At 42.7% G+C, this 24,962-nt stretch overlaps 1 protein-coding gene across 8 annotated transcripts in view; it reads right to left on the bottom strand.

Annotated features, from left to right (window-relative positions):
- The window catches only part of Celf2 (CUGBP Elav-like family member 2), a 513,597-nt gene extending 490,251 nt beyond the window's left edge, over positions 1-23,346 (bottom strand). For 2 of the 8 annotated variants that reach the window (XM_052157033.1, XM_052157039.1), the window contains exon 1: positions 23,244-23,342. In XM_052157033.1, coding sequence (XP_052012993.1) covers positions 23,244-23,296 — 53 coding nt within the window. In that variant the 5' untranslated portion in view covers positions 23,297-23,342. Of the gene's footprint in view, positions 1-23,243 lie in introns of all 8 variants that reach the window. The other 6 variants (XM_052157028.1, XM_052157036.1, XM_052157034.1 and 3 more) reach the window with 5 other exon arrangements.
- Between the last annotated feature and the right edge of the window lie 1,616 nt (positions 23,347-24,962).

The following is a 24,962-nucleotide window of genomic DNA, read 5'->3' as shown; positions in this document are numbered from 1 at the left end:
TTTATACTACTGCCAACAGCACAAAAGGATCCCAATGTTGCCCTGTCTATATCAACACTTGATAGGTTTTTGCATTTGTTTTTTGACAGTAGCCATCCTGATGAGTGAGAGAGGACATTAATTGTGCTTTTAATCTGCATTTTTTGAATTCATTTCTTAAGACAATGTGCTTTATCCTATTGTGGAGAGATCTTCATGTCAGTGACAGTGAGACTCGTGACTTGTGCACAACTGCTCATGATTGGCAACTGCACTGTCATTGTATCTTTGTTATAAAGCTGAGATGTGCACACAGCATGCATTCTCTGTACGTAGGAAAATGAAACCAATGTCAAATCTGACACATCAGTAGTTTCTAGAAGTGCTTTAAGGAGTGACTATAAATTCCAAGAATAACCCAGCTCCATGGTGACTATAGAACAAGAACATTTTTTTTATGTCAAAGAGGAAATAGCATAAATAATCTCTTTTAGATCATTTTTAGAAGCTAGGATTCAAGGATATATGGAGGATACAAGTTACTGAGATTATAGATAAACTCTGTCTTATAGTTTGAGCCTGAAGGGTTCACCCCACAGGTTCATGTGATTCAAAATGTGGTGTCCAGAGGGTGGAGCTACTGAAAGGTGATTGAGCCACAAGGGCTCTAACTTTATCAGTGGGTTTATCCATTGTTGAATTTATATTAAATGGGCTTTTAGGAGGTGTACCTGACTGGAGGTACAGTGAATGAGATTCTATCATTAAGTTTTAGGATGTCAGATATGCAAGGTAAGAACCCAGGATGTCTGCTTAAATTAGAATTTCAGATAAACAATGTTTTAATTCCAGTATGCTTTGGAAAATGTTTGATGCAGACTTTTACTAAGGAATTATGACTATCTAGATATCTTGTACTTTTATTTGACCAACTCTATAGTGTAATCACAGAATGTCACACTTGAGAAGATGACCCCTAGAAATGAGTATAGGTTGGCTTCCTCTCTACAGTGGACACAGATGGATGAATCACGGAGAACTGTATACAGCCCCCACGTTCTTTGATATAGAACATCTACCTATTGAATACGAATACTAATTATCTTCCCCCAAGGATAGCCAGAACTAGATGGACAGATGCCTATGAACAATAATATTTTTTCTTTTGAACCCTCTAGTCCTTAATCATACGAAATTTATTTAGTGAAAGTAGAAGCTGTTTCATTTTAATACAAAATTAAGGCTAATCTTAACTTATTAGAAGCTAACGCGATTTAGTTAGATTACCTGGCATCTGTTTGGCACTGACCCAACACTGAGCGCTGTTGAAGAGGAGAGGCCATAGTATGGGTCTTGGCACATAGTAGGCACTTTGCTGTTATCCTTAAAATATTTATGAATGAAAGAAGGGCCTTCCCAGGAATTCTTTGGAAAATTTTATAAACATTGCATAATCAGAGCTGCGGGTCTGAGAGATGCCCTTGTCTAATTTTATAATTTTGCAGGTAAGGAAACTGACCAAGGAGATGCATAGTTAACTCAAGTCTTCTTACTAAGTGGTTTCACAGCCTGGAGTCCTCACTGTTCAGATGCTCGCTGAGAGAGAATGAAATCACACTGCAGATCTCTAGAGAAAGGAGAGTGTGCCTAAACAGGTTCCAGTACTAGGGATGTCGCTGCAGTGGTAAGAACACTGGCCAAGTAAGTGCGAGACCCTGGGTGTGATCTCCATATCCTGAGATACAAAAGAGTTCCGGGTGGGTAAAGTAAGCACACACGCAAGCATTAGGTCATTGTTATTGGACATGATGGGAACACAGACATTTTACTATAAGCATAGAACATTTGAAACAACAACAACAACAACAACAACAACAAGAGCAATTTCTTCCAAGGAATGTTGCTCAGCTCACACAGAGGAATCCCGGGGGATGCTTCTAGAGCAAACTCCAAGTGAACGCCCATTTCTAGTTGTGAAACAGCTCAAGAAGTATCCAAGAATCTTTGGAAAATAGTAAGATGCCGTGTGGATTAAAAATCACAAACGCTTATTAAAACAGAATGTCCAAGGAGACGGAGACAAACAGAGAGGTCACTGCTTGGATAAATATTTCCATTAGGTGGCCCTGGTCAGTGCTCATGCCCCATTTTCCTTCTTGCACAAAAAGAGGTGTGAGTGGTTGTGGGAGAGTCAGCTTTGTATGAGAGTTAAAATCCTTCAACTTATAGCTCTTTGTCTACACATGTTCTTATGTGTTTTGGCAGCTTGGCCGTGCTGGCACATCTCTGAGCTGACCTCCTTTGGCTACAGTTTGCTCACAGTCTGTTCAGCATTGGAGACTAAATATTTCTGACATTGCTTAAGGAAGCAGTTGCTTTAAGGGGGATTACAATTTGCTTTCTGATTAAAGTCGGGATTCAACATCACTGATGTTAACACCCCAGTTGGAGACTGTGCATAGTTATGGTCTGAGAGGCATGTGAGATTCTGGACATATGACATCGGAGATGTACACGGAAGTGTATTGCGACGGGCATTTCAAATCTACTAGAGTTGGTTTGATTTTAGTTTTTGCCCACGAGTTTTGGTTTAAGATATTAGGGTCTAGAGATACACTTTAATTTTGGGATTGTTGTGGAATAAAATTAAGATGTAATGAAGACTATGAGGCAAACACAAAACTCTAGAAGTCTATATGACGGCCAAATAAAAAGAATAAAGAAGCAAACATAAATATTAAAGGTCATTGATAGCATTTCAAAATGTGGTTTGCTCACAGTGCATTGTACCAGAAGAGAAAGCAAAATGTTTTCATCAGCATTATATATATATATAATTATATATATAATATGTTACATATAATATATATACATTACATATATATTATAAATTCTTACTTTTAAACATTAATAACTTGAATTATGTGTATAGTAGGACGAGATTCCAAATGAAATTGGATGGAGAAACCAATTTTTATTCCTCAGGTATATTTCAATTCTATTTGTCACACCGATAGTTAGACACACTTTTTCCAGCTTTTACTATATCGTTATTCATTTGTGGAAGGTTCTTAGCAAGCATGCATCCTACCAGTGTGCATTTGTGTGAACTCTGTGCTTTGTTTCTCTAGTCTAAAACATGAGGATAATCATGGGGATGACATGAAATACCAACGGTAGCAGATTTTAGGACTGGTCTTGGCATACAAGGATTATTCAAGTGGAAGGTAAATTGTATTTATTGAGGATTTTAAGGATATATTGTCAATCTTATCATCTCCAACATATTCAGTTTCAGAGGTTTTAATGAATTAAGTTATTTTGATGTTATTTTAACATGCATTTAGAATAACTCATTCACTTCATTTTCTTGCTTATAAGGAAAAACATTTTACACACACACACACACACACACACAGCCCCACAACCCTCATAGCAAAGGGTTATTTCTCTGGCCTCCACTTAAATAGCATTATATGCCTGTATGAGGTATTCTGAAAGGTCTAGTCTGGGTCCCAGTCTGATTCAGGACTCCCATATTTGAACCCCACACCTTTGTTTCCATCCCTGGTACAGCTCAACTCCTATCTCTCCCTACCCAAGGCATCACACTGTGCTGGGAGCGGCTGCAACTTGAGATAAGAAACAATTAAAATACTTTGAGACACTGTTCATCTGGGGTATATTATGTAGCATTTAACTACAGATTCACTATAGATTATTAGAGGTGCAGGACACACACACACACACACACACACACACACACACGTTTTTTGTCATGCATGCTATATGTGGCTAGGCAATGGTTCTACCATTATCTACAGCCCAGCGCTGGATACACAGTTAATATCACCTATGTTACATCAGGGATCTTTCTGTTCATCACAAACCACTACCCAGTTCTCAAGAATCCACATAGACTAAGGCACTTAGTAAAATAAGAATTAAGATGTGGTAGTTTCTTGTACTCCCTGGCACTCAGGTGTCTGAGGCCTGAGGAGAGTCTAGAACCCACAGCAAGAGAGCCTCAGAATCACCCCCACCCCTCCATGTAACCCCTAAACTAGGACAACTGTAAACAGTTAAAACTCGCATTTTGGATTTATCTGTATTTAACTGGGAATGGGGAGGGGATGAGACCACACACATTTCACATGTGCAAATACCAGAAGAGTACAGATTTTTTTTTTTTTTTTTTAATAAGTAAGTTCTTTGGAATGCGTCAATACTGGGCAAGCTGTTAGGGAAGCCAGCCACTCTCCAATCAAAAGGAAAAGGAAAAATAAAATCCTGTAATGAGCAAATAATCTATTTTCCTTTACTCCAAATGACTAGTTTTTTATAACTTATATACAATTTGTTCATGTTCTTCGGTGCATTCTCATGTCTGTCTCCCTCCTCCCCTCCCCCTGCCTCTCTCTCTCCCCCCCTTTCACCAAGTAAACAAAGAATCTAAACTAGGGGAAATCAGTAAAAGTGTCTTTAAGGACGGATATTTAATTGCTTAGACAGACATCTTTTCCTCTGAGATTTTTTACATTTGAAGAACAAGTCTGAACTCTTCCCTACTGAACACAAACAATGAATCCGCGGAATTGAATCCAGTGGGGTTCTGGGGGCATTTTTATTTTGAGTAATAATAAATACCAATAGCTGAAACGAGCAAACATCTTTGGCTATTGACATAATCTGCAGGACTCATTATTGTTTGTGGTTTTATAACTCCCCTCCTTTACCAAAGCGGGTCTTTTATGCAAGCCTCTGACACAGATGAGGAGAGACTTGGCATTCACATTTGTCCTGGGGAAAGAAAAAGCTCACTCCTGCATGCTCCCCAAATGCTAGCTTTCCTTCAAGACTTGAGGGGCATCAAGAGGGTCCTCCGGGCCTGACTGCATTCCTGCTGGGGAGGAAGCAAACTTCCGGACAAGCAGCTATAGGGTAGAGATGCCTGCCAGAACACCATAACCAGCAGGGTGTTGGAGAACAGAGGGAGGGAGCGATCCTGTTGTTAGCGGTCCTGTCGCCAGCTCCGGAAAACTTTCACTGGATTCTGTCAGCAGGAAGCCCCAGACACTCGGAAGCAGGGGAGGAGGGAGACCACACTTAGCTCTTCTGAAGTTCACCCAGCAGCAACTTCAGGAAGTGCTAGGGTTGGGAAGGAAGGTGGAAGTGTGCTTTGTAGATGCTGCCAGAACTTCGGAAAGGAACAATTAAGACAGGAGAGAGAGCCCCCCCCCCCGGAAGGATTCCAGCTCCCTGGTGGTTCCAGGCTCCAAGCAAAGGAACAGAATGGACGTTAAACACCTGCGTGGCGAGCGAGGCACAGGTGATAAACCATAGCAAGTGGCAATTTTCCAGCCTGCCTGACATGATTTCCTTTTCATGCCAAGATCCAGTGGATTAGCTCCTTCCTCAACCGAACCGCGCGCCTCAACTGACCACATGCGCGGTTAAGGATTGTCTCTTCCCAAATGAATTCATTGGTGGGAAGATTTCTCCAGTCACCTCCTCACAATCGGGGAGCCAGAAAGTCAACTGGCAGTTCGAAGTGCCATCTTAGGGGCAATACAGATCCCTCAGACCTGAAATGTCCAAACTAAACCACAAAGTAGGTTGTCTTCTAGGAATTAAGTAGAATATATGATGAAATGTCACAGCAGCTTGTCAGAAACCTAGGAATGACACTTTACCTTTCCCTGGCTTTCCATCCAATATTCCTTATCCTATATCCCTAGATTTGAATTTTAAATATCATTTAGAATATCTGTCTACTGATCTTCAATTCCAGGGCGATCTTCCTAGTCCACATAACTGGTTTGAATGTCTTTAAGAGTCTCCCAAACGTCTTTCCCAGATTCTCAATTATCTTCTCAAATGTATCCTCCCAGGGTCTAGAAGAACTCTTGAAATGCAAATTTCTCCAAGGCTTTCTGTTTACAATCCTGAAAGCTTCCCATTGTTCTGAGAAAGAGAGAGTGAAATCCTTAAGGTGTCCTTGAATGTGTCCTTTTGTCTTTTTGTTCTAGCTTGTTAACTTCTACAACATTCTAACCTCTATTGAATGCCTCTGTGGACCTGCCTAACTAGATCAGAGACCTGCATGGGGTTCGCCTAGCACTTTTCTATCTTTTTCTAATCACAGATGTGATTGCATTGATTTTTTTGTTTTGTCATTAACGCTTTTGACTACATTAGATAAATACCTCTATGGGGGTTGAACCCTGTCTGTTAAATCCCACTAGCTGAGTATTCCTCCTCTAGCAAACAGCCTGAGTACCCTAGATGCTCAATGAATATCTGAATGAAAATACACTAAAGAGGTAAGTTTAGTTGTCAGTGTAGACAAACAGGAAGTAAAGAAAGCCATCAGTCCAGGATGATAATAGGATTAGACATTCAGATAAATTCACTTTACAGATGTTATGGGCAAGTGCCCAGACACACAGAGATACCAGAGCACGGCCTCTTGTTCTCTCTCAAAAAGTTTCCTTGAGACAGGCTTTCCCACTAACCTAGAACTGACGTTCTACTGAGTAGACAGTAAACTTCATGGCTCTGTTTCTGTCTTCGCAACACCTGGAATGCTCTAGTTTAAGGTGAGTCCCACTGACCAGCCTGGAGACCTGCTTCACATGCTGCCAAGGGAGGTCTAGGACCCAGACGAGGTATGCATAGGCCATGCTAACAATAGGCCATGCTAGCAATGGGATAAGGACATGGGGGCCATTTCCAGGGAGATGAGGGCCTCTGAGCAGGGAATACTTCTGAGAGTTTAGGTTCTGCAGGAGTTCGAGTTCAGTCATTAGGTATGGCTACCAGAATCTGGTATCCGTAACCTTAGCCAAAATTGCTTAATTGTGTACTTGTATGAAGATTCAGGATGTCTGGCTCTTTCTTAGACCAGACTGATTCCATTGAGCTTTTTTTGAGATTCTTTTCTGACCTTAGGTAATTCAAGTTCCCTTTTGAAAAGCACACATTCTTCTTGAATTGTTTCAAATGAAAAATTACGAAATATAGCTAAAATGAAATATGAGTGTGGGAACTTGCGGTCTGCTTTACATTATCTTAATTTGAACCACCAATAGCTTTTAGAGAACATAGGGCAGGTACCCTCATTTTATTGATAAGAATACAGAAGGGTAGAAATGTCAAAGGTTTACCAGAATCAATCGCCAGAGAGATGCCCTATATCTGTCTCTGATAGATGTCCACCCAAATAAAAGCTTCTGCCTCTTATCTGTGCAGGCCGTCCCCCAGGTAGCCCACTCAATGATGTAACAGTGACAACATCACACCCCTGCCACACTCATCGCAAGTGCATGTTAACAGCAACATATGGAAAATACGGAGGACCCACAATGCGTGTTGCTAGAACGTATTTCTATGCCTTTACATAGCTTGTCTAGGTAGAATACCCATCAACCTGAGGGTGCCTTTAGCAGAAGCAGAAACTTTAGGGAAAGGGAGTTTCTTCTGGATATTTTATTTGGGACTTCTGCTATTTGCTAATGGTCCATGGAATCAATATGTTCCTGCTGGTCAAGTGGCTACCTCCTGCAAGCAGGACAGATGAGAGGGTCACTGAGGGGACTTCTTGAGTCTCACTAATGCTTAATAACCTATAACTTGTGATTACTCCTTAAAAATTATGGCCTCCAAAGAGTTTCCAAATGGATGTCTATACAATCTTATTTACTTTACAGAAAATCTGTCTATGACCTAAAATATTCATCCTTAGAAGTATAAGGTTTTAATCTCTGAACAACACATGAGATTGTTGAATGAGGCTATGAGTGCACACTGGGGTCTTATAGAGGTTATTTATAAGGTAATAGGAGGGGCCACTTAAAGGATGCAGTACTTGCCTAAACTCAAACAACTATTAAATCATAGAATGTATTTGAAGTTGGGTATAACTTGTTATCAAGTCTCTTGCAAAGTATCATATAGCTTCAGGAACTTACAAAAATCCAATTCACTATCTTATTGTTTTACTATGTAAATTGTGTCAGTTTAGGACAAAGTACATCTAATACAGGAAGATAGGCTCACACCTCTCTTTGATTCTGCATGGAGCATCAATTCCTTTGCACTGTCTTGGCTCCCCATCACCTGGCATACTCCCTGTGTGTATCATCTGGAAACCTTTAGGTCCAGTTTCCAAGTTACCTGTCTGGCATTACACAATGACTCTTGATTTTATATTATATCTCCCAAGCTATTTCTTTTTTCATAAAAAAGACTCAGAGCAGTATGCATTAGCATACTTTATCTTGCATTTATGAAAGTTTTCATGTTGAAAACTCTAACACAGTCCATGGTTCCATGCTGTCTTTTCAAAAGGATATGTGCTTAACTTTAATCCATTACCTGAATCTGGACTATGCCAAACTTAATTGTTATATGGAGTCACCTGTGGAGAGTTTAATGGAAAAGCTGGGCAGTAAATTAGTAGCATATGATCATCTTGAGTAACACTAAGTTTGTTTATCTCAGGCCCTTCAAGAAGAGTGGACTGTATTTTTAAGATAGGACTTGTTTTCCATATCTGCACAGAACCATGTCTCTAGTTAACTGGGCATTTAATTTTCCACTTACTCATTTTTTTTCTCCTTGCAGATAGCTCTTTGGCTATTCAGGATGCGCATAATGCAGAGAAGAATAATTATAGGAAAGGGGACATAGAAAATGTCATAATTAAACCATGCATTTTCAAAATACACTCAATATACCCAAAACATCTTGATTGCTATAATCAGGTGGACTGGGGTTTTGGCAAATATTATTTTGAAAATAAGGTTTATTGAAAGTCAGAAGCAGAGGGGCAGGTCTCAGAATCACCCTAGAACTCAAAAACTCACTACATTTACCACTGATTATTTGTTAGATACCAGATATACCCAGAAATGGATGGGTTTGTGGAACATTAGGGCATCCCACATGCCCTTTGAGAACAGTCTTGCCTCTGACATCAACTCTCATTAACAAACGCTTCTGTATGAACCAAAGATAAAATCTGTAGACCCTGATTACCTGGAAATATGCTTTAAACTTCTGTTTTATGGTTTGGAGACTCCAGTTTAGTGCATGCATGCTTGCAAGGTCGGTGAAAGTAGAACACCTATGTGAGAGACTGGTGTTCTGAGTTAAAACTATTTATAGGCACAGAGACTGTCTGCCGAACACTAAGAAAGAACAAGAAAAGGTGGGGACGGAGGCCAGCTTAGGAGCGAAGAGCCAAAGTATGCAGCACCAACCTGAGGAACAGTAATCTTTTCCCTTCGTTTTTGAACTCAGTGATGTTGGAAGTTTCTATGTAACTGTTTAGTTTTGTTCCCTAACTAACGGGCTGCAGAAAATAAGGGGAAGACAAGGAAGCAAATTTTATGGCTACAAGAAAACTAACTAGAGAATTAAAGCTTAATCTCATTTCACCCTCTGGAGAGCTCTGCCTGATTGCAGACAGCTTAAAAGCCAGATTCAAAAGCACAACAGACTAGCCTTGTTCTAAGGGACAAGTCTAGGACAGGTTCAATAGTTGGAAAACCTCATTTGCTTGCTGTCTGCTGTAACGAGTTATGGTAGGAGAGCAGAATACCAGTCTGGGAAGCGGGCACAGAGATTTGATTCTCTAACTCAGTTACTAGGTCGGAACGAAACAGAGCCTATTTCCCTCAAATATGTTTTCTTCCCACATAAGGACCGTTTCCTCCTCTCCTAAAAATTATCATGGGTGGAGAGATGGCTCAGTTGGTAATGTGCTTGCCTTGCAAGCATGAGGTCATGAGTCTGATCCCCAGAAGTCACATGAAAAGCTGGGTGTGGTGGACCGTGCTTTTAACATCAGTGCTGGAGATGGGGGTAGGGGATGGGGATAGGGTGGGAGTGGGGTTAGGGGTGGGGGTGGGGATGAGCGAAAGGGAGCTCTCTGGGTTTGCTGGTCCCTCACATTAGCTTAATTGGGTAAGTTCCAGGTAAAAGAGGGTATCTCTGCCCACCCCCCAAATAAGGCAAGAAATATGGTATCTGAGGAAGACACCAAAGAAAGTCTTCTGCCTCCACACGTATGCAACTGACATGTAGACACATAACTATATATGAACACACGCACACATGCTTACTGATGACAGTGCTGTTCCTTGTTCATAGCTTCTTTCGTCAGTAGTCTGGGGTCTCCCTGCCACATAAAATTTGCCTTTTCATCAGGAGGGGAGAGAGGAGTAATAAGGAGGTCAGAGATGGTGAGCGAAGAGTGAAACTGTCCACACTAGGGCAGGGCTTACGGAGCTTCTCTTTTTATCTGGAAAAAGTCATCAATAAAATTAAATGCCTAAAAGCTATGGTGTCTCACCCCCGTTTCCTTCTCTAGTGATCTTCTTGAAGCCCCGTTCTGCTATAATTCCAGTTCTTTGACAAGGTGGACCGACACTTTCAATCCAGTAATTTATGGGCAATTTATTGTGAAGTGGCAATTTATTAAGTAAGATCCAAGAGTGCAGAGGGCTGTCATCGCCAGGAAGTAGCTCACCTCACATGCCGCCCTCCCGACTCGAGGGAACTTGAGGGCTTTATTTAGGGGCTACAAAACCCGAGGCAAATGGTTAATTCCTGAATTCTTCTGTTCCTGTCCCCCATCCCTCATTGCATAATTGGACAAAAGTCATAAAATACGAGCTCCCTGATGTATCATTACACTGATTTAGATTTGGGTTAAGCTGTAACAGGCCCAGAGAGTTTCAGACTCCAGGAGGAAAGGAGGAAGATCAGGTGACCTCATCTGGCCCTGGCCAGCTCTTAACCCTAAATCTCTCCACAAATTCTACTTCTGTTCTGCGGTGACTGTGATGAATGACTGGCCCATCATGGAAGGGGCAAAGAGGCGCCATCCGTCACCAGGAGATGTCGGCTTCTCCGAGATGCCAAAGCTCCCTGCGTCCCATAACCTGGTACACATTCACTCTAGCATTCCATATTTTAATGAATGTGATACATTTTGTTCCCTGATAAAATGTGGCCATATTAAAAGGGAGAGGTAAATTTGAGGGCAATGAAGACAGGGATACTAGATACAAACCTAAGGCGCCCAGAGTCAAGTTTACGGTTCTTCTAAAGTCATGTGTTTGTGGGGTCAGCATTTAAACTGTCCCCAGATGCCTTCCCTCCACAGATGTCCATAATCCTTCTAGGGAAGGATTTTCAAGAATTCTCTTCTTTTCACCATCCCCTTGGTCTCATATTATGATTATCTTCTGCAAAGGGATGGGCTTTAACTATGAAACAGTAAGATTCCAGGTCACTGTGAAGGACATGTTGTTGTTGTTGCAAGCAAATGCCGAGCCTTGCTTAAGTGACATGTGCTCTGCTTGTGTGTCATTATAACCAAAAGGAGAGTTGATCTGAAGTCAAAGAAGGACCCTTCTCCAAGCACTTCCTCCCCACCCTGCTTCTTCCTCTCCATCCCTCAGTCTCTCTGTGCTTTGCCTTCCTTCTTCCTCACATCTGTGGTACAGACCATCCTGACAGTGTGGAAGACTCACTGTCTCTGGCTGCTCCCCTGGTCCTTACTTTCTAAAGACTGAAAGCTCTAAATCTCACCAGAACACGTGGTGTCCATCAACTAACGCAGGGCGATGGCAACCTGTGTCCTGGGGGCAAATCCATACTGCCAGCTGCCTTCGTAAACAGCTTTATCGGTGTAGACTCTACACATTATAGAACCATGGGCTTGACATGCACTCTGCAACGGGCTCTCGGTTCTCATAATGGAGCTGAAGTTGCACAAGAGTGACAGAGGTGACTGCAGTGGACTGTCCAGTTTCAAAGGTCTGACATCTGTTAGTCCAACCAGCAATACATTGAAACTAGTCAGAAAAAAGTAGGCCTATACTGAATTTACAACATTCCTTGAAATATAATACATTATCTGATTCCTGGCCTCCTTGATGCAAACTGCATTTCATATCCTTCCTCATGACCAAGATGGATCAACATCTGTGAAACTATAAGCCCAAACTAAACAATTCCTCTTTTGAGTTGTTTCTGCCTAGTATTTCATTTCCCAGTGAAAAGCAATAGTATAGTATGCATATAAAAGAACTACATTTGTTACATAATTTAGATGTGAGAAAATTTCCATCACAGTTGGCCTTCAAATGGGGGATAAGGTGCTTGCTGTCGTGACGTTCCATCTGTACTGTAGAAAAAGGAAGAAATGTTTAAATCCCTTATGGTTGTCTAGATACCATTGCTTGTAGGGTGATGACCAACTATTGAAATTTAGAGACATGAAGATGATCAGATTATGATTCTCCAGGAGACTCACACACTGGAGCTCATGTTAGAACCAACCCTTTCAGTCTCTGCAACCTCACAGAGAAGAAACAGTGCCCAGCTTCAGGGGAATAATACACATTACATCTAATCATGACGACAGTAATGGTGGGCAGGAGCGTCTGCACATAGGACCCAGAGCATCACTGAGCATCGCTTACAAATAACAAATAAACGCAACATCTTTCCACTTCACAAAATCTTTCACTCTGCTCACCAGGAAACAGGATGAATGAGGTAAAAGCTCTGCTTCCACAGGCCTCTAACAATTCTTTCTGGCTAAGACATTTGTGTCTCTATAAGAATGAAAAACTAGCGCCACAGAAAACACAAAATGGAGCTCTATAGCCTCGGTTAACAGAACACCTGCAACCTGGATTGATTGCCATAGCTCCCCTCCTCCCGCAGGACAAGTCATATGATTGCTAATGTCAGTGAGTGTCAGCACAACTCGTCTCTACAACAGCTGATTTACGTTATAGCTCTGGTTCAGAGAAGGCACATCCGAAAAAAGATTTGTAGTTTAGTCCATCAGCTCTACATAAGGACTGGGAATAAAGGAGCCTTGGAAGAAAATGAGGATCAATAGGAAGAGAATTGCTTTGGTGTGAGAATAACTCGAATGTGTATGAAATGGGTTTGCAGTATCGCTCAGAGGTGGGATTCGTGATCCAGGGGGGAACGGTGCTTCAGTTCCATTCTACATTGATCATATGATTTTATGGATGGGGGAGAGTTAGTTACAATCTGGTTCAATTTCTCATTTCAAGAATGAGGAATGTGTGGGTGTCTATCGGGGTATTGGCTCAGCAAAATATGGCAGCCGTGATACAAAGATTGCAGGTTGGCCGCATAGGGCGCCTTAGCTGGTAAAACAACTTGCAGTGGCAAGTCTGATGGCCTGCTTTTGATCCTTGGAACCCAGGTGATAGAGAGAGAGAACAGAGTCTGAAAAGTTGTCCTCTGATTCCATTCATGTATTGTAGCACGCACGCGCACACACACACACACACACACACAGGTGATTCTTAGAACCTGGAACATTCTGCCTGAACAGGGTCTAGGAAGAAGAGGGAGGATATGGACATCGTGCTTTCTAGTTCCTTGGTGAAATGCACTCTCTGACTAGACTCCGCTGAGTTCTCTTTGTAAGTAGCCCTCAGCCTTGGCTGATGAACACAAGACTCAATGCAAATCATTTTGTCTACTCCATGTATCTCCTTAAAAGACTTGACTTCTAGTAGTTTAAGTTTAATAGTTCCTAATAGTTTAGGCCACATTTCTGGGGCGACTGAACTCCTGTTAAGCTTTCTTCTTGAGAAAGTTTAAGCAGTGCACCAATGTGATAGTGAGGTCCAGCAGTGCACCAACGTGATAGTGAGATCCAGCAGTGCACCAACGTGATAGTGAGGTCCAGCAGTGCACCAACGTGATAGTGAGATCCAGCAGTGCACCAATGTGATAGTGAGATCCAGCAGTGCACCAACGTGATAGTGAGGTCCAGCAGTGCACCAACGTGATAGTGTGATCCAGCAGTGCACCAACGTGATAGTGAGGTCCAGCAGTGCACCAACATGATAGTGAGCTCCAACAGTGCACCAACATGATAGTGAGCTCCAGCAGTGCACCAATGTGAGAGTGAGGTCCAGCAGTGCACCAACGTGATAGTGAGCTCCAGCAGTGCACCAATGTGAGAGTGAGGTCCAGCAGTGCACCAACGTGAGAGTGAGGTCTAGCCAATATCTGACCGCAGCAGGGCTTACAGCTTGAAGAATAGTTCTGTCCATGAAAAATTCATGCTTCTTCTATAATCCAAGCATATCAAGAATGTTTCCTCTTTAATGACCAAAAAGCCCCCCCCCTCTTTTTTTAAGATGCAGAGATTAGGAAATTTAGCAATCCTGCCTCTCACGCTCTGAGGGAGTCTAGCCAGAACTTTCAGCTCTGAGACACAGCTGGCCAGATCTGCATCCACACTGGGGAACCCTTGGTAATTTTCCACTCTCCTGAGTCTCTAAGGCCCGGAGCAGCAGCCCCACCCTTAATTCCATCATTTTCCCTTCATTATGCTCAGTCTCCCTATAGAAATCAAAGTACAGTTGGTGCTGCTTTGCTGGGTACCCTTGTCTATTGCAAAAGCAGACTGTTGGCTAAAAACTGCACTTAGCACTACATTAGTGTCTGGCTTTACTTCACAGACAGTCATTTGGCAGAGGCTCAGACCTGGATCTGATCATGCTTGACCCTTGGATGAGACAAGGGGCCTTTCCGAATGCTTAGAGACCCCTGCCTGGTCACCATGGGCTTGCTCTTTTGGGTCTCCAGCGATGAGTCCTTCTCCAGATCCAAACCTCCCTTAGAGCGAGCACACTGAGGAGAGGTTTTATGTTGAGGATTCTGAGTGTAAACTCTGAAGCTGAGTTTATCTCCTGCAGTTTCTTGCAGGAACAGAATGAGCTGCAGGCCTCCCTTGCTAGATACTTGTTTCCAGTGGGGAATCTCCTCCTTAAGCCTAGAGCTGGAGTTAGTACTATGTTTCCTTCCCAGTTCATTATGAAATCTCTTTTGTTCTACTTGATTCTTCTCATCCCACAGAAACCTTCCATCCTACGCTATGAAACTCCCCCCACCTTGAGTTCCTACTGATGCTATGCGCCGTCAAGGATCGCACCCTGTTCTCCCACTGATGGGATGATCCCAGGAGTGGAACCTAGATCGCTTCTGTAGGAAACCTCTCTTGTCCCTTCACCTCTGGTTGTCTCTCACATTCCCTAGATCCCCTGGTATGTCTCCTCTAGGCTGCTACCTTCTCTACTTGCTTCAGTCTCGCCTGACACCCCACTTTCTGTCTAACACCCCACTTCCAACAGTTTTTAGGTCTTGAGTGAGAGACTCAAGGATCCCCAAGAGCATCTACTCCTCAAAAGCAATCTAAAATCGCTAAAATAAAAAATTTAGTGCTCAGCATCCCTCAGATTTCCAGCCTGAGGCAGAAGGATTGGGCTTCCTCTGCAGGCACCTATGTTTTGCTTACCACCGTCTTGAGCAGGGCGACTGCAAGTCGCCTTCTCTGGCTGGAAAGCTGTTTGGTTACACATAAAAGGCAACGCACGGAAGAGTGGCGTCTCTTACATAAACAACTTAGTTCTGCACTGTTGCATTTGTAACTGACTCATGAAACAAAAATATTTGTGTGTTTGGAGTAAGTGACTAGATTGTTCTGTGTACTATGTCCCTCAAAGGCAATAGCAGCACTACCCACTTCACAGGCTTGTTCTAAAAACGTGAGAGAGTATTGAGTGCCTAGGACAATTCCTGGCACAGAGCAAGAACGGGGAGTTCCCCCAGTGGCTCTCAACCTGTGGGTCAAAACTCCTTTGGGGTCACATAACATATATTTACATTATGATTCATAACAGTAGCAAAACCACAATTATGTAGTAGCAATAAAATAATCTCATGGTTGGGGGCAGTCACCATAACATGAAGAACTATATTAAAGGGTAACAGCACTAGGAAGGTTGAGAACTACTGTACTAACCTCTAAGAAGATGAATTTCTGGTTATCAGATGACCAGCCTGCCTCTTCACCTTGGATACTCAGTTTCTACAGACCCTCCCAAGATATCCTGTAAGATGAACCGAAAAGCATCTGCACATGGATGTGTTAGAATATATGCAAGATGTTGTCCTGAACAAATTTCAAATTCATCTGTGAAGGTTTCTCAGACATGTGAAAGGGAAATGTATGCTAACTGAGCTAGAGCAATTGACGAGAAAGAAATGCTCACGTCAAATATATATATATATAATATATGTATGTATGTATGTATGTGTATGTGTTGACATGTACTAGTTTTATTAGAGGGAATACACTTCTCACAAGGTAAAAGCTTGCTTTGTAGTGTTTCCTGACTCATCCAAACATTTAAGGGATATGGCAAACAGACTATAATCATCTTTTTGAGATTAAGTACTCAGAACTTCACACATCCCTGCCGTCTAAACCATCTCCCAGGCTTTTTTAATACTTTCCCTAACAATGAGGCAAGTTTATTAAGTCATGCTACCATATGAGATTAGAAATCATAGGTCCAGTTTTCTGTCCAAACCACTTTTATTTTCATGTTGGTCCCATCTTTAAGTCTCCATAATAGTTGAGAGTTAGCCATGAGCCAAGTCCAACTAATTTCCTGTCTTTGTAAATAAAGTTTTATTGACTCACAGCAAACCAGTCTCATTTTCTTTTTCACCAGCAGCTGTTATGATGATACCACGGCAGGACTGAGCCACGGCAGTAATTGTTCAGCCAGGAAATCTCAAGTATTTACTACTGGCTTTTTGTTGATAAAGTTTGCTAACTTCTATTTGCTTGTCTAGAGAGAACAGATTCCATTTGAACAATAAAGAGGCCTGTTAGGATCTCAGGCAGCATCACAGGAAATTTTCATGTGACCTAATCAAGTATTTTGGCTGGTACAGGACTTACACAAACATGAATTGAAAGCCATTCATTCATTCATTCATTCACTCATTCATTCAGTTTTCATTAGCTATCACAGTACCAAGGCACCACGAAAAACAGGGGAGTTAAGGTGTGAATAATACACAAAGCTTCCATATAGAGTTTATAGTCAGATGATAGAGACAATAACCAGGTCATTCATTTATTCATTCATTCATACCTTACTCTGTTATTTATTTTCTGCTCAAAACCAGCAAGAGACTATTTTAGACATTGACTACACAGCAATTAAATCTATAGATTCACTCTAATGGGAAGAGGAAGAGACAACAGATAATCAAATACTTATGAACATAGTGGGGCTTTGGCAGTACTATGATGAGAATATGAGTTGAACCATAAGACCTTGACATTTTTATCATTAAAAAGTACTGAATATTGAATATTTCCCTGTTTTGGGGGAATGAGCAGGAGAGTCCTCTGGGGTGATTTTAGGGTGGAAGCTGGGCGAGGCATCACTGATAGGACTGTTCTGCCAATAGCTGAGGAGAGACTTCTAGCTACAGGAGGAAATAACTCATGCTATTAAAGCCCACATGAGCTTGGCTGGATATGCGAAGAGGCGAAAGATCAGAGTTAGAGGAACAACAAGAGCTGGGAAAGAGTGAAGAAAGGCAGCTGGAGAGGGTGACACTGTCCTGTCAGATAGAGTACGAGGACACTGGCTTTTCTCCTAGGAAAGTAACAGGATGTGACCGGTGGCTTTGGGAAGGTTTGCATTGCCCACTTGTATGCAAAAACTGACCAAGAAGGAAAAGGTTGAAGCAGGAAGAAATGTTGGCAAAGGAAGGTCCATGAGAGTAGGGATGCATGGGCCCTGGAAAGTGTGTGGACATAAATTAAGATAAAAAACAAAGGAGTAGGGAATGCTGGCTACTTTTCATATCTGAACACCAGGATGGGTCATGGTGTGCTTCAGAAACTTCTAGAGCAGGGAAGGGAGCTCATGGGGACCGGACAGAGAGTCTGCATCATACTCAGGATTTGACATCTGCGTAGCCCACAGTGGGATCTGCTGAGACTTCAGGGCTGGCCTGTCTTTATGTGAGGATACAGGGGAACAGATGTGTAGGTGAGGGACAGAACCCCTCTGAGAGATGCAGTAAACAAGAGCGCTGGATCCTTGGGCCACTAAGGAGCCTGCGACTTCCAGTCCCCAATCCTCTCATCTTGATATAGGAAGAAAAATGTAGGAATTTACTTCAAGGTCCTCTGAGAGCAGAGATGCAGGACTAGCGTAGGGTGAGGGGCAGCCATCTGTCCAACATTGTCCATCTGTCCAGCATTCAGTCCCTGATCGGCTTCCTTCACTATTCTCTATTTACTTTCAGGCTGCTTTGCCCTTCTTTGTTTTGTTGTTTTGTTTTGCTTATAGTCCTACAACAAAAAACTTCTTTCTTTTGCTTGATTTTGTAACTTTCCTTCCTTCCTTCCTTTCCTTCTTTCCTTCCTCCCTCTTGCTCTTTCTTTCTTTCTTTCTTTCTTTCTTTCTTTCTTTCTTTCTTTCTTTCTTTCTTCTTCCTTCCTTCCTTCCTTCCTTCCTTCCTTCCTTCCTTCCTTCCTTCCTTTCTTTCTTTCTTTCTTTCTTTCTTTCTTTCTTTCTTTCTTTCTTTCTTTCTTTCTTTCTTTCTTTCTTTCTTTCTTTTCTCCTCCTTCTTGTCCTCCTCCTCCCCTTCTCCTTCTTCTCTTTGTGAAGTTAAAGAGTCCACGCTTTCCCAAAGATCAAAAAGGGAGTCTCAAGGTTGGAAGTTGTTGGTGTGTCTTTTGTTAGCCAGTAGGTTTCTCTTGTGTCTCTTTGGCAGAGAAAAATGAAGCCAGCCAACAGCACTGTGCTTGCACTTGATCTTGCTGTATGCCAACAGGCACTAGGATGGAGTGTTACAACTACAGAGTTCTGCAAAGGGGCTCATGACCCAGGGATGTGCCCTGAATAATGGCATATTAACCACCAAACATTTTGTTTTGAAGACTTGTCTTGGTTAATGTTTCTCTTGCTGTGAAGAGACATCATGACCACAGCAATGCTTACAAAGTAAAACATTTAATTTGTGATGGCTCACATTCCAAAGGTTTAGTCCCTATAGTCATGGCAGGAAGCATGGCAGGGCATGGGTAGACTTGGTTCTGGAGAGGTGACTGAGAGCTCTATGTCTAGATTGGCAGGCAGCAGGAAGAGAGGGTGACAGTGGGCCTGGGTTGAGCATCTGTGAGCTCAAAGCCACCCCCAGTGACTTAGTTCCTCCAACAAAACCACACCCCCAAGAGACCCATTCACTGTGAGCCACTGGGGACCATTTTCATTCAAATCACCCCAAAGACATACTTAAGAAACCTTTCCATTTTAATGTCCTATCTTACAACACTCAACTATGACACAGGTACTTAAAAATGACCTCTTACAATTACTTTTAAATAGTGGCAGCTGCAGCAGGACTCTAGGCTGCTTTCCTGACCAAAAGCTCAAAATATGCTAGGAATTTACAGTGGCCTGAACAGCTTTCTGCCTTCTGATGCACAGTGAATGTCAAGAACAAGGCTTTGACTCAACTGATGATTGGCACGCGCAGAAACTGCTCTTTTCTCTACTGGGATGGGGTCTTGCACCAAATTTCTACAGATTTTTAAAGCATCTGTTGACAAAACTTTTATCACAGGCAACCGAGAACAGCGTTAGAGAACACACCATGTGCTTCTGCCAGGGTACTAACTGATGTCATTAGGCTCAATCTTTGCTTCTCCTAAACATTAGAGACAGAATTACTGTGGACCAGTAAACAGGTCAGCGGATCAAAATAGCCAAGTAGGGGGTTTGGAGTGAAAATGCTGTCAGTGAAGGGCTCGCTGACAGAGCCTTAAGTTTGAACACTGGAATTTGATCCTCTGAACTTATGTGAGGAGGTTTGGGTGAGTAATGGCCCCATGAACACTCAGTGCCTCTTAGGTGGCACTGATTGAGAGGGTTATAGAACCTTCAAGTTGAGCCTTGCTGTGGGAAGAATATCTCTGGTGGGGTGGGGGTGAGGGTGGGGTCTTGAGGTTTTATAGTCTTGTCTCTCTAGAACCATAAATTAAACTAAAACCTTTCTCCCTTAAGTTATCGTTGTCAGGGTATTTCATCAAAACAACAGAAAACTAACTAGTACATCATATGTAACTGGGGGAAATCCCGGGTATGGTGGTGTGCTCAGTTCTAGCGTTGAGGACGTACGGAACAGAACGGAAAATCCTTAGGGCTTACCTACTGGCCAACCTAGCCTAGTAAGTAAGCCCATACCAGTGAGATGCCCTGTCTCCAAAAATCACAACAAAACAAAGCAAACCCAAGGTGCACAGCAGCTAAGAATGATACCCAAAGTTTTCCTTGGGCCTCTACAGGCACATGACACACATGCCCAGTGACTTGCACATGCATGTGCATTCTCACGCATGAACACATACATACATATACATATATAGATGTAGACATGTCCCCACAGAATAGCCAAAAGCATGCTTCACGGTAAGCAAGTAGGAAATGTAAATAAAATCGATAAATGCAACCACGTTATAATTTCTCACCTTGGAAAAGGACTCCACATAGTTAATAGGTTGCCTGCCAAGAAGAGGCATAGAGAATGAACTCTGTGGAGCCAAAGCCCCCACGTAAGAATGTTTATCTTTCTTAGGTCCAAAGTTCTGCAGCTTCGCTTAGTCTAACCACAACATACTTATATAAGGGACACACTGATGAGCACAGCGACACCACCGGAGTGTTAAATTGATTAAGACAGGAATGTTATTTACATTATTTTAAAAGGCCTTTGAAGGGCTGCATTTTCAAAGCTTGCCCCCATAGCCACACATATTTTAAAGCCAGAACCCTACCCATCTGCTTGCACAGGAATATTAGGTTAATCACCCAAGAAGAGTCTTTTGAAAGCACTCTTAAGATATCTTTCAGTCTTAAAAATAAGTTAGTCTTGAGGGAAAGAAAAGGCGAATGAAACCTGTTCATCTACCTCACGAGAGCATTGACAGAAATGTCTTACAGTGTCCCAATTCAAAATAAGGTTCAAAGGCCAGTGAGATGGCTCAGTGGGTAAGGGCACTTCCTGTCAGGTCTAAAGGACCTGAGTTTGGCGCCCAGGAGCCACATGGTCGAAGGTAGAAGGGGAGAACCAATTCTTGAGAGTTGTCTACTCTCTCTCTCTCTCTCTCTCTCTCTCTCTCTCTCCATCTCTCTGTATTTCACATGCATACACATGCAAATGAAGAAATAGATATAATTTTTAAAAAAATTAAGTTCAACCATGTAAACAAACAAACAGACAAACAAAATCACTAAAGATAAAGTGAACCTTCTCACTGAGAAATCCTGGAATTTAATTAATAAAAGTAAAAAGCTATACACATAAAGATGTTTACTGTGTTGTTTTTAATATCAAGCCAAGGCCTGGAGATAATATAACACATAAATAAGATAACAACATATATCCTGGAGAGATGGCTCAGTGGTTAAGAGCGTCAACTGCTCTTCCGAAGGTCATGAGTTCAAATCCCAGCAACCACATGATGGCTTGCAACCACCCCAGCCCTCTTCTGGGGTGTCTGAAGACAGCTACAGTGTACTCACATATAACAACAACAATGTACATACATATAATAGATAAATCTTTTAAAAAAGATAACAACATATAATTAATATAATAAATAATTATAACACCAAATAAAATAACGTGGTAATTTGGTGAGCATCACAGACCAGTGCCACACGTGGCTGTTAGAGTCACAGCTACAATACGTGGCTGAATATGGATATGCTATAATTGAAAAAGATTATAAAATAGCACATATTATATAGTGTGTGTACAGAAAGTTCTAGAATATAAGAGTCAGGACCGGGGAACAAAGGGGTAAGTCTGGAAAACTGAGCTTGATACCCAGATTCCACATAAAGGCAGGAGAAGAAAACTGTCTCCATAAAAGATATCCTCTGGTCTACATGTACTGGCCCTGGCATGTGCCACCCCTCCCCCACCTCTCTCACACCCTTTCATTTTTTTGTTATTTATTTTCTAACCCTAACCCTAATCCAACAAGTGATGTCGAAAAAAGAAAAGGAGAAGAATATTGATCTCACTCTAATTTGTCCTTGTTTATAAATATTGCTTTAGAAAAAATAAAATCAGGTAAACACCGAGGCAGACCTTGTGGAAGGGACTTACGGAGTGAGCTAACATAAGGCAAACGTTTCTCAGCAGGCGGGTCTACAGTCACGTGCTTGCTTCTGCTTCTCTGTCCTGTGTTTGTTCTGGTCTAACTCTGACAAAACCAAGTTTTGGAGGAGTTGTTTGCGCATAAATAATAATGAAAACACCTCCAAATTGGACATTTTTATGTTTTCAAAAGTGTCTCGAATGCTTTCCCTGGGGAAATACCACTTACAGCAAAGCTAAACCCACCAACGCACCATAGATACCACCAAAGGTGCAGCTTAGACTCAGAGGAGATGACATATGAACTTGCCAATTTTAGCTTAGGTTCTAAGTTCTGCTGTGAAGAGGTCAGAGGTCACCTTTTTACATTTTATTATTCCTTTGCTCAATTTCGAGATAGGGTTGTAGGCGGGCTTCAAACACACTTTGTAGCCAATGATGACTTCGAACTCTGCCCCTACTTCCTTGAGAGCTGGAGTTATGGTCAGACACCACTGTGCTGAGTTTACATAGTGCTCTGCCAAAGAAGGTCTTCTGCATGCTAGATAAGCATTCTACCAGCTAGACTACTTAGCAGCCCCAATATTTACCTTTTTATGAGAGAGAGAGAGAGAGAGAGAGAGAGAGAGAGAGAGAGAGAGAGAGAGAGATCATTACTACAAACACTCTACCTGATCAATTGAGTTTGTATATATTGGTCTGAAACCAGAGGTGGGGGTGGGGAGCAGAATTCACACGAGGGACACACAGTTCTTTGGCCTCTTCAAGTGTGAACAATAATAAGATCTTTTGAAAAAGTTTACTCTTGTGTGTGCACTTCCAGAAAGTCCACCACACTCTACTTCATCCCTTCAGTGGCCTCTGAGACAGCTCAACCTAAGGACTCATCTCTGAGCCAGCTGAGCAGGCCAACCAGGGGAGCATCGAAATAACCCTGAACTCTCCTGAACGAAGCCTGTGTTCCCTCCGCTCTCCTGCCCCGAAACTTGAGGACCACTCTCGTGTGCCTGCCCAGTCTGTCTGCCCAAAGTTGTGTGTGTGTCAGGACACGGTATTCTTCTGGGCCGTGTTGGCTTGTCACTTTAACCCAGCGCAGGCATTTTAGAGCCTGCTGAACTCTCTCTCGCTCGCTCTTTAGCTGGTGGGGGGTGGGCAGGAGCTGGCCTGGGGATTGAAGGAGCGCGGTTGAGAAAGCGAAGCAGGCCTACCTTAACACTTTCCAGCCTCTCAGGGAGTCCAAGTCAGAGATTAGGGAAACCATTGTCTGAGAGCTGCGGAAGAAGGCAAACCGGAGGGAGCGCACGGGTGCCTGGACCGGGAGGCAGGGACGCAGGCAGAGGCGGCTCAGGGCTCAGGCTGGAGCAGCAGCGCCCAGCAGCTCCGCTCTTCCTCCTTCCAGGACTGATAAGCGCTTGTCCTGGCTTCTCTCCACCCCCTGAATCAATCTTGTGCTCTATTACTTCCCAGACCGGTTCCAGCTCTCCACACCACCCTGCAAAAGCCCCTGTAATCTGCTCCAACTGATCAAATTTGACCTTTTTTGTAGCCCACTTTATTCCAACCAGAGTTCTCAGTTAAATCTCTCTTTATTAACTCCGTCCTCCTCGGCTTTCTTTTGGAACAAACACGGCTCAAGCCTGAAGCTTCCAGACTTTCGGAGCAATCATTTACAGATTACTGCGGGCTGCAGCCTCCTTTGGGGGGCTTCTCCTGCCTCCCAGATCTCCTTTCACATTCCCTTTAGAAGACTGGCGAAGCTGCTTTCTCTCCCCGCTTCGGTCTGGGACACTGATACCAGGTTTAGAGCTTCCCTCCGGAGGATGTGACTGCTAGGATTTTTTATAATAATAATAATAATAATAATAATAATAATAATCTGGAACCGTCCTGTTAACAAGCTTGAATTCACTGTGTTTTCTGGTGTCAATTTCCTGCAGTATTCTCCCCGCCCAACCCCTGCCCCAGCCCCTCAGTCTGAATTCTTTTCTCTCTCATTAAATTTAAATAACACAAAGAGGGAAATACGCAATCACTAAAGATGAGGTGAAAATGTCAGAATTTCTACCAACTTTCCCTTCTTCTCCTTAGTTTATTTAAAACCAAACATCAAGCCCCTGAGATGGCCCAGTGGGTAAAAGCAATTTTTCTTCCCAAGTCTTTGTTTGATTCCTAGAACCCCCATGGCTAAGGAGAGAAGTGAACCTTGCAAGCTGTCCTCTGACCTCCACCCAAATGCTGTGGCATCACACACAGTCACACAGACACACACATACACAGTCACACAGAAACACACACACACACACACAGTTACAGACATAGTCACACAGAACACATACACACACATACACAGTCACACAGATGCACACAGTCACATAGACACACACAGTCATACAGACACAGTCACACACACACACACACACATAGAAACAGGCACACAGACACACACACAGTTACAGTCATAGTCACACAGAACACACACACACAGACACAGTCACAATCACATAGACACACACAGAAATGGGCACACAGACATTCACTCATACACACACACACATACACACACACACAGTAGAAGCAAGCATTTGAACAAGCAGACAGAACTGTTTTCCAGTGGTGTCCGTGGTCCCTGGCTAACCCTTCTGTCCTGACAGGGTGAGGGATTTCTTTCTTAGTACATGGAATTCTTATTTTCTTAAGCACAGCCTCCTGGGCTTGGGCTCGGTCTTCTCTGTTGGCTCTTGCTAATGCTTTTCAGGAGGAACGCTTCCTCCTGTCACCTGTCCTCACAGGATCCTGGAGGCAGACAACCTTGAAATCATCAGGTCCAGGGGCTCGGGCTGTCAACGTTTTCCTTAGAGCCGTAAGCCGTGTAAGCTGTGTGTGCACCCTTCCTCTGTGTCAGTGACCATCCTTTTCTCAACTCCAAC

This window comes from Apodemus sylvaticus, chromosome 14 (assembly GCF_947179515.1).
Source record: "Apodemus sylvaticus chromosome 14, mApoSyl1.1, whole genome shotgun sequence".
Taxonomy (NCBI): Eukaryota; Metazoa; Chordata; class Mammalia; order Rodentia; family Muridae; genus Apodemus; species Apodemus sylvaticus.
Note: the sequence above shows the minus strand (reverse complement) of the source record. Positions and strands in the feature narration are given on the sequence as shown.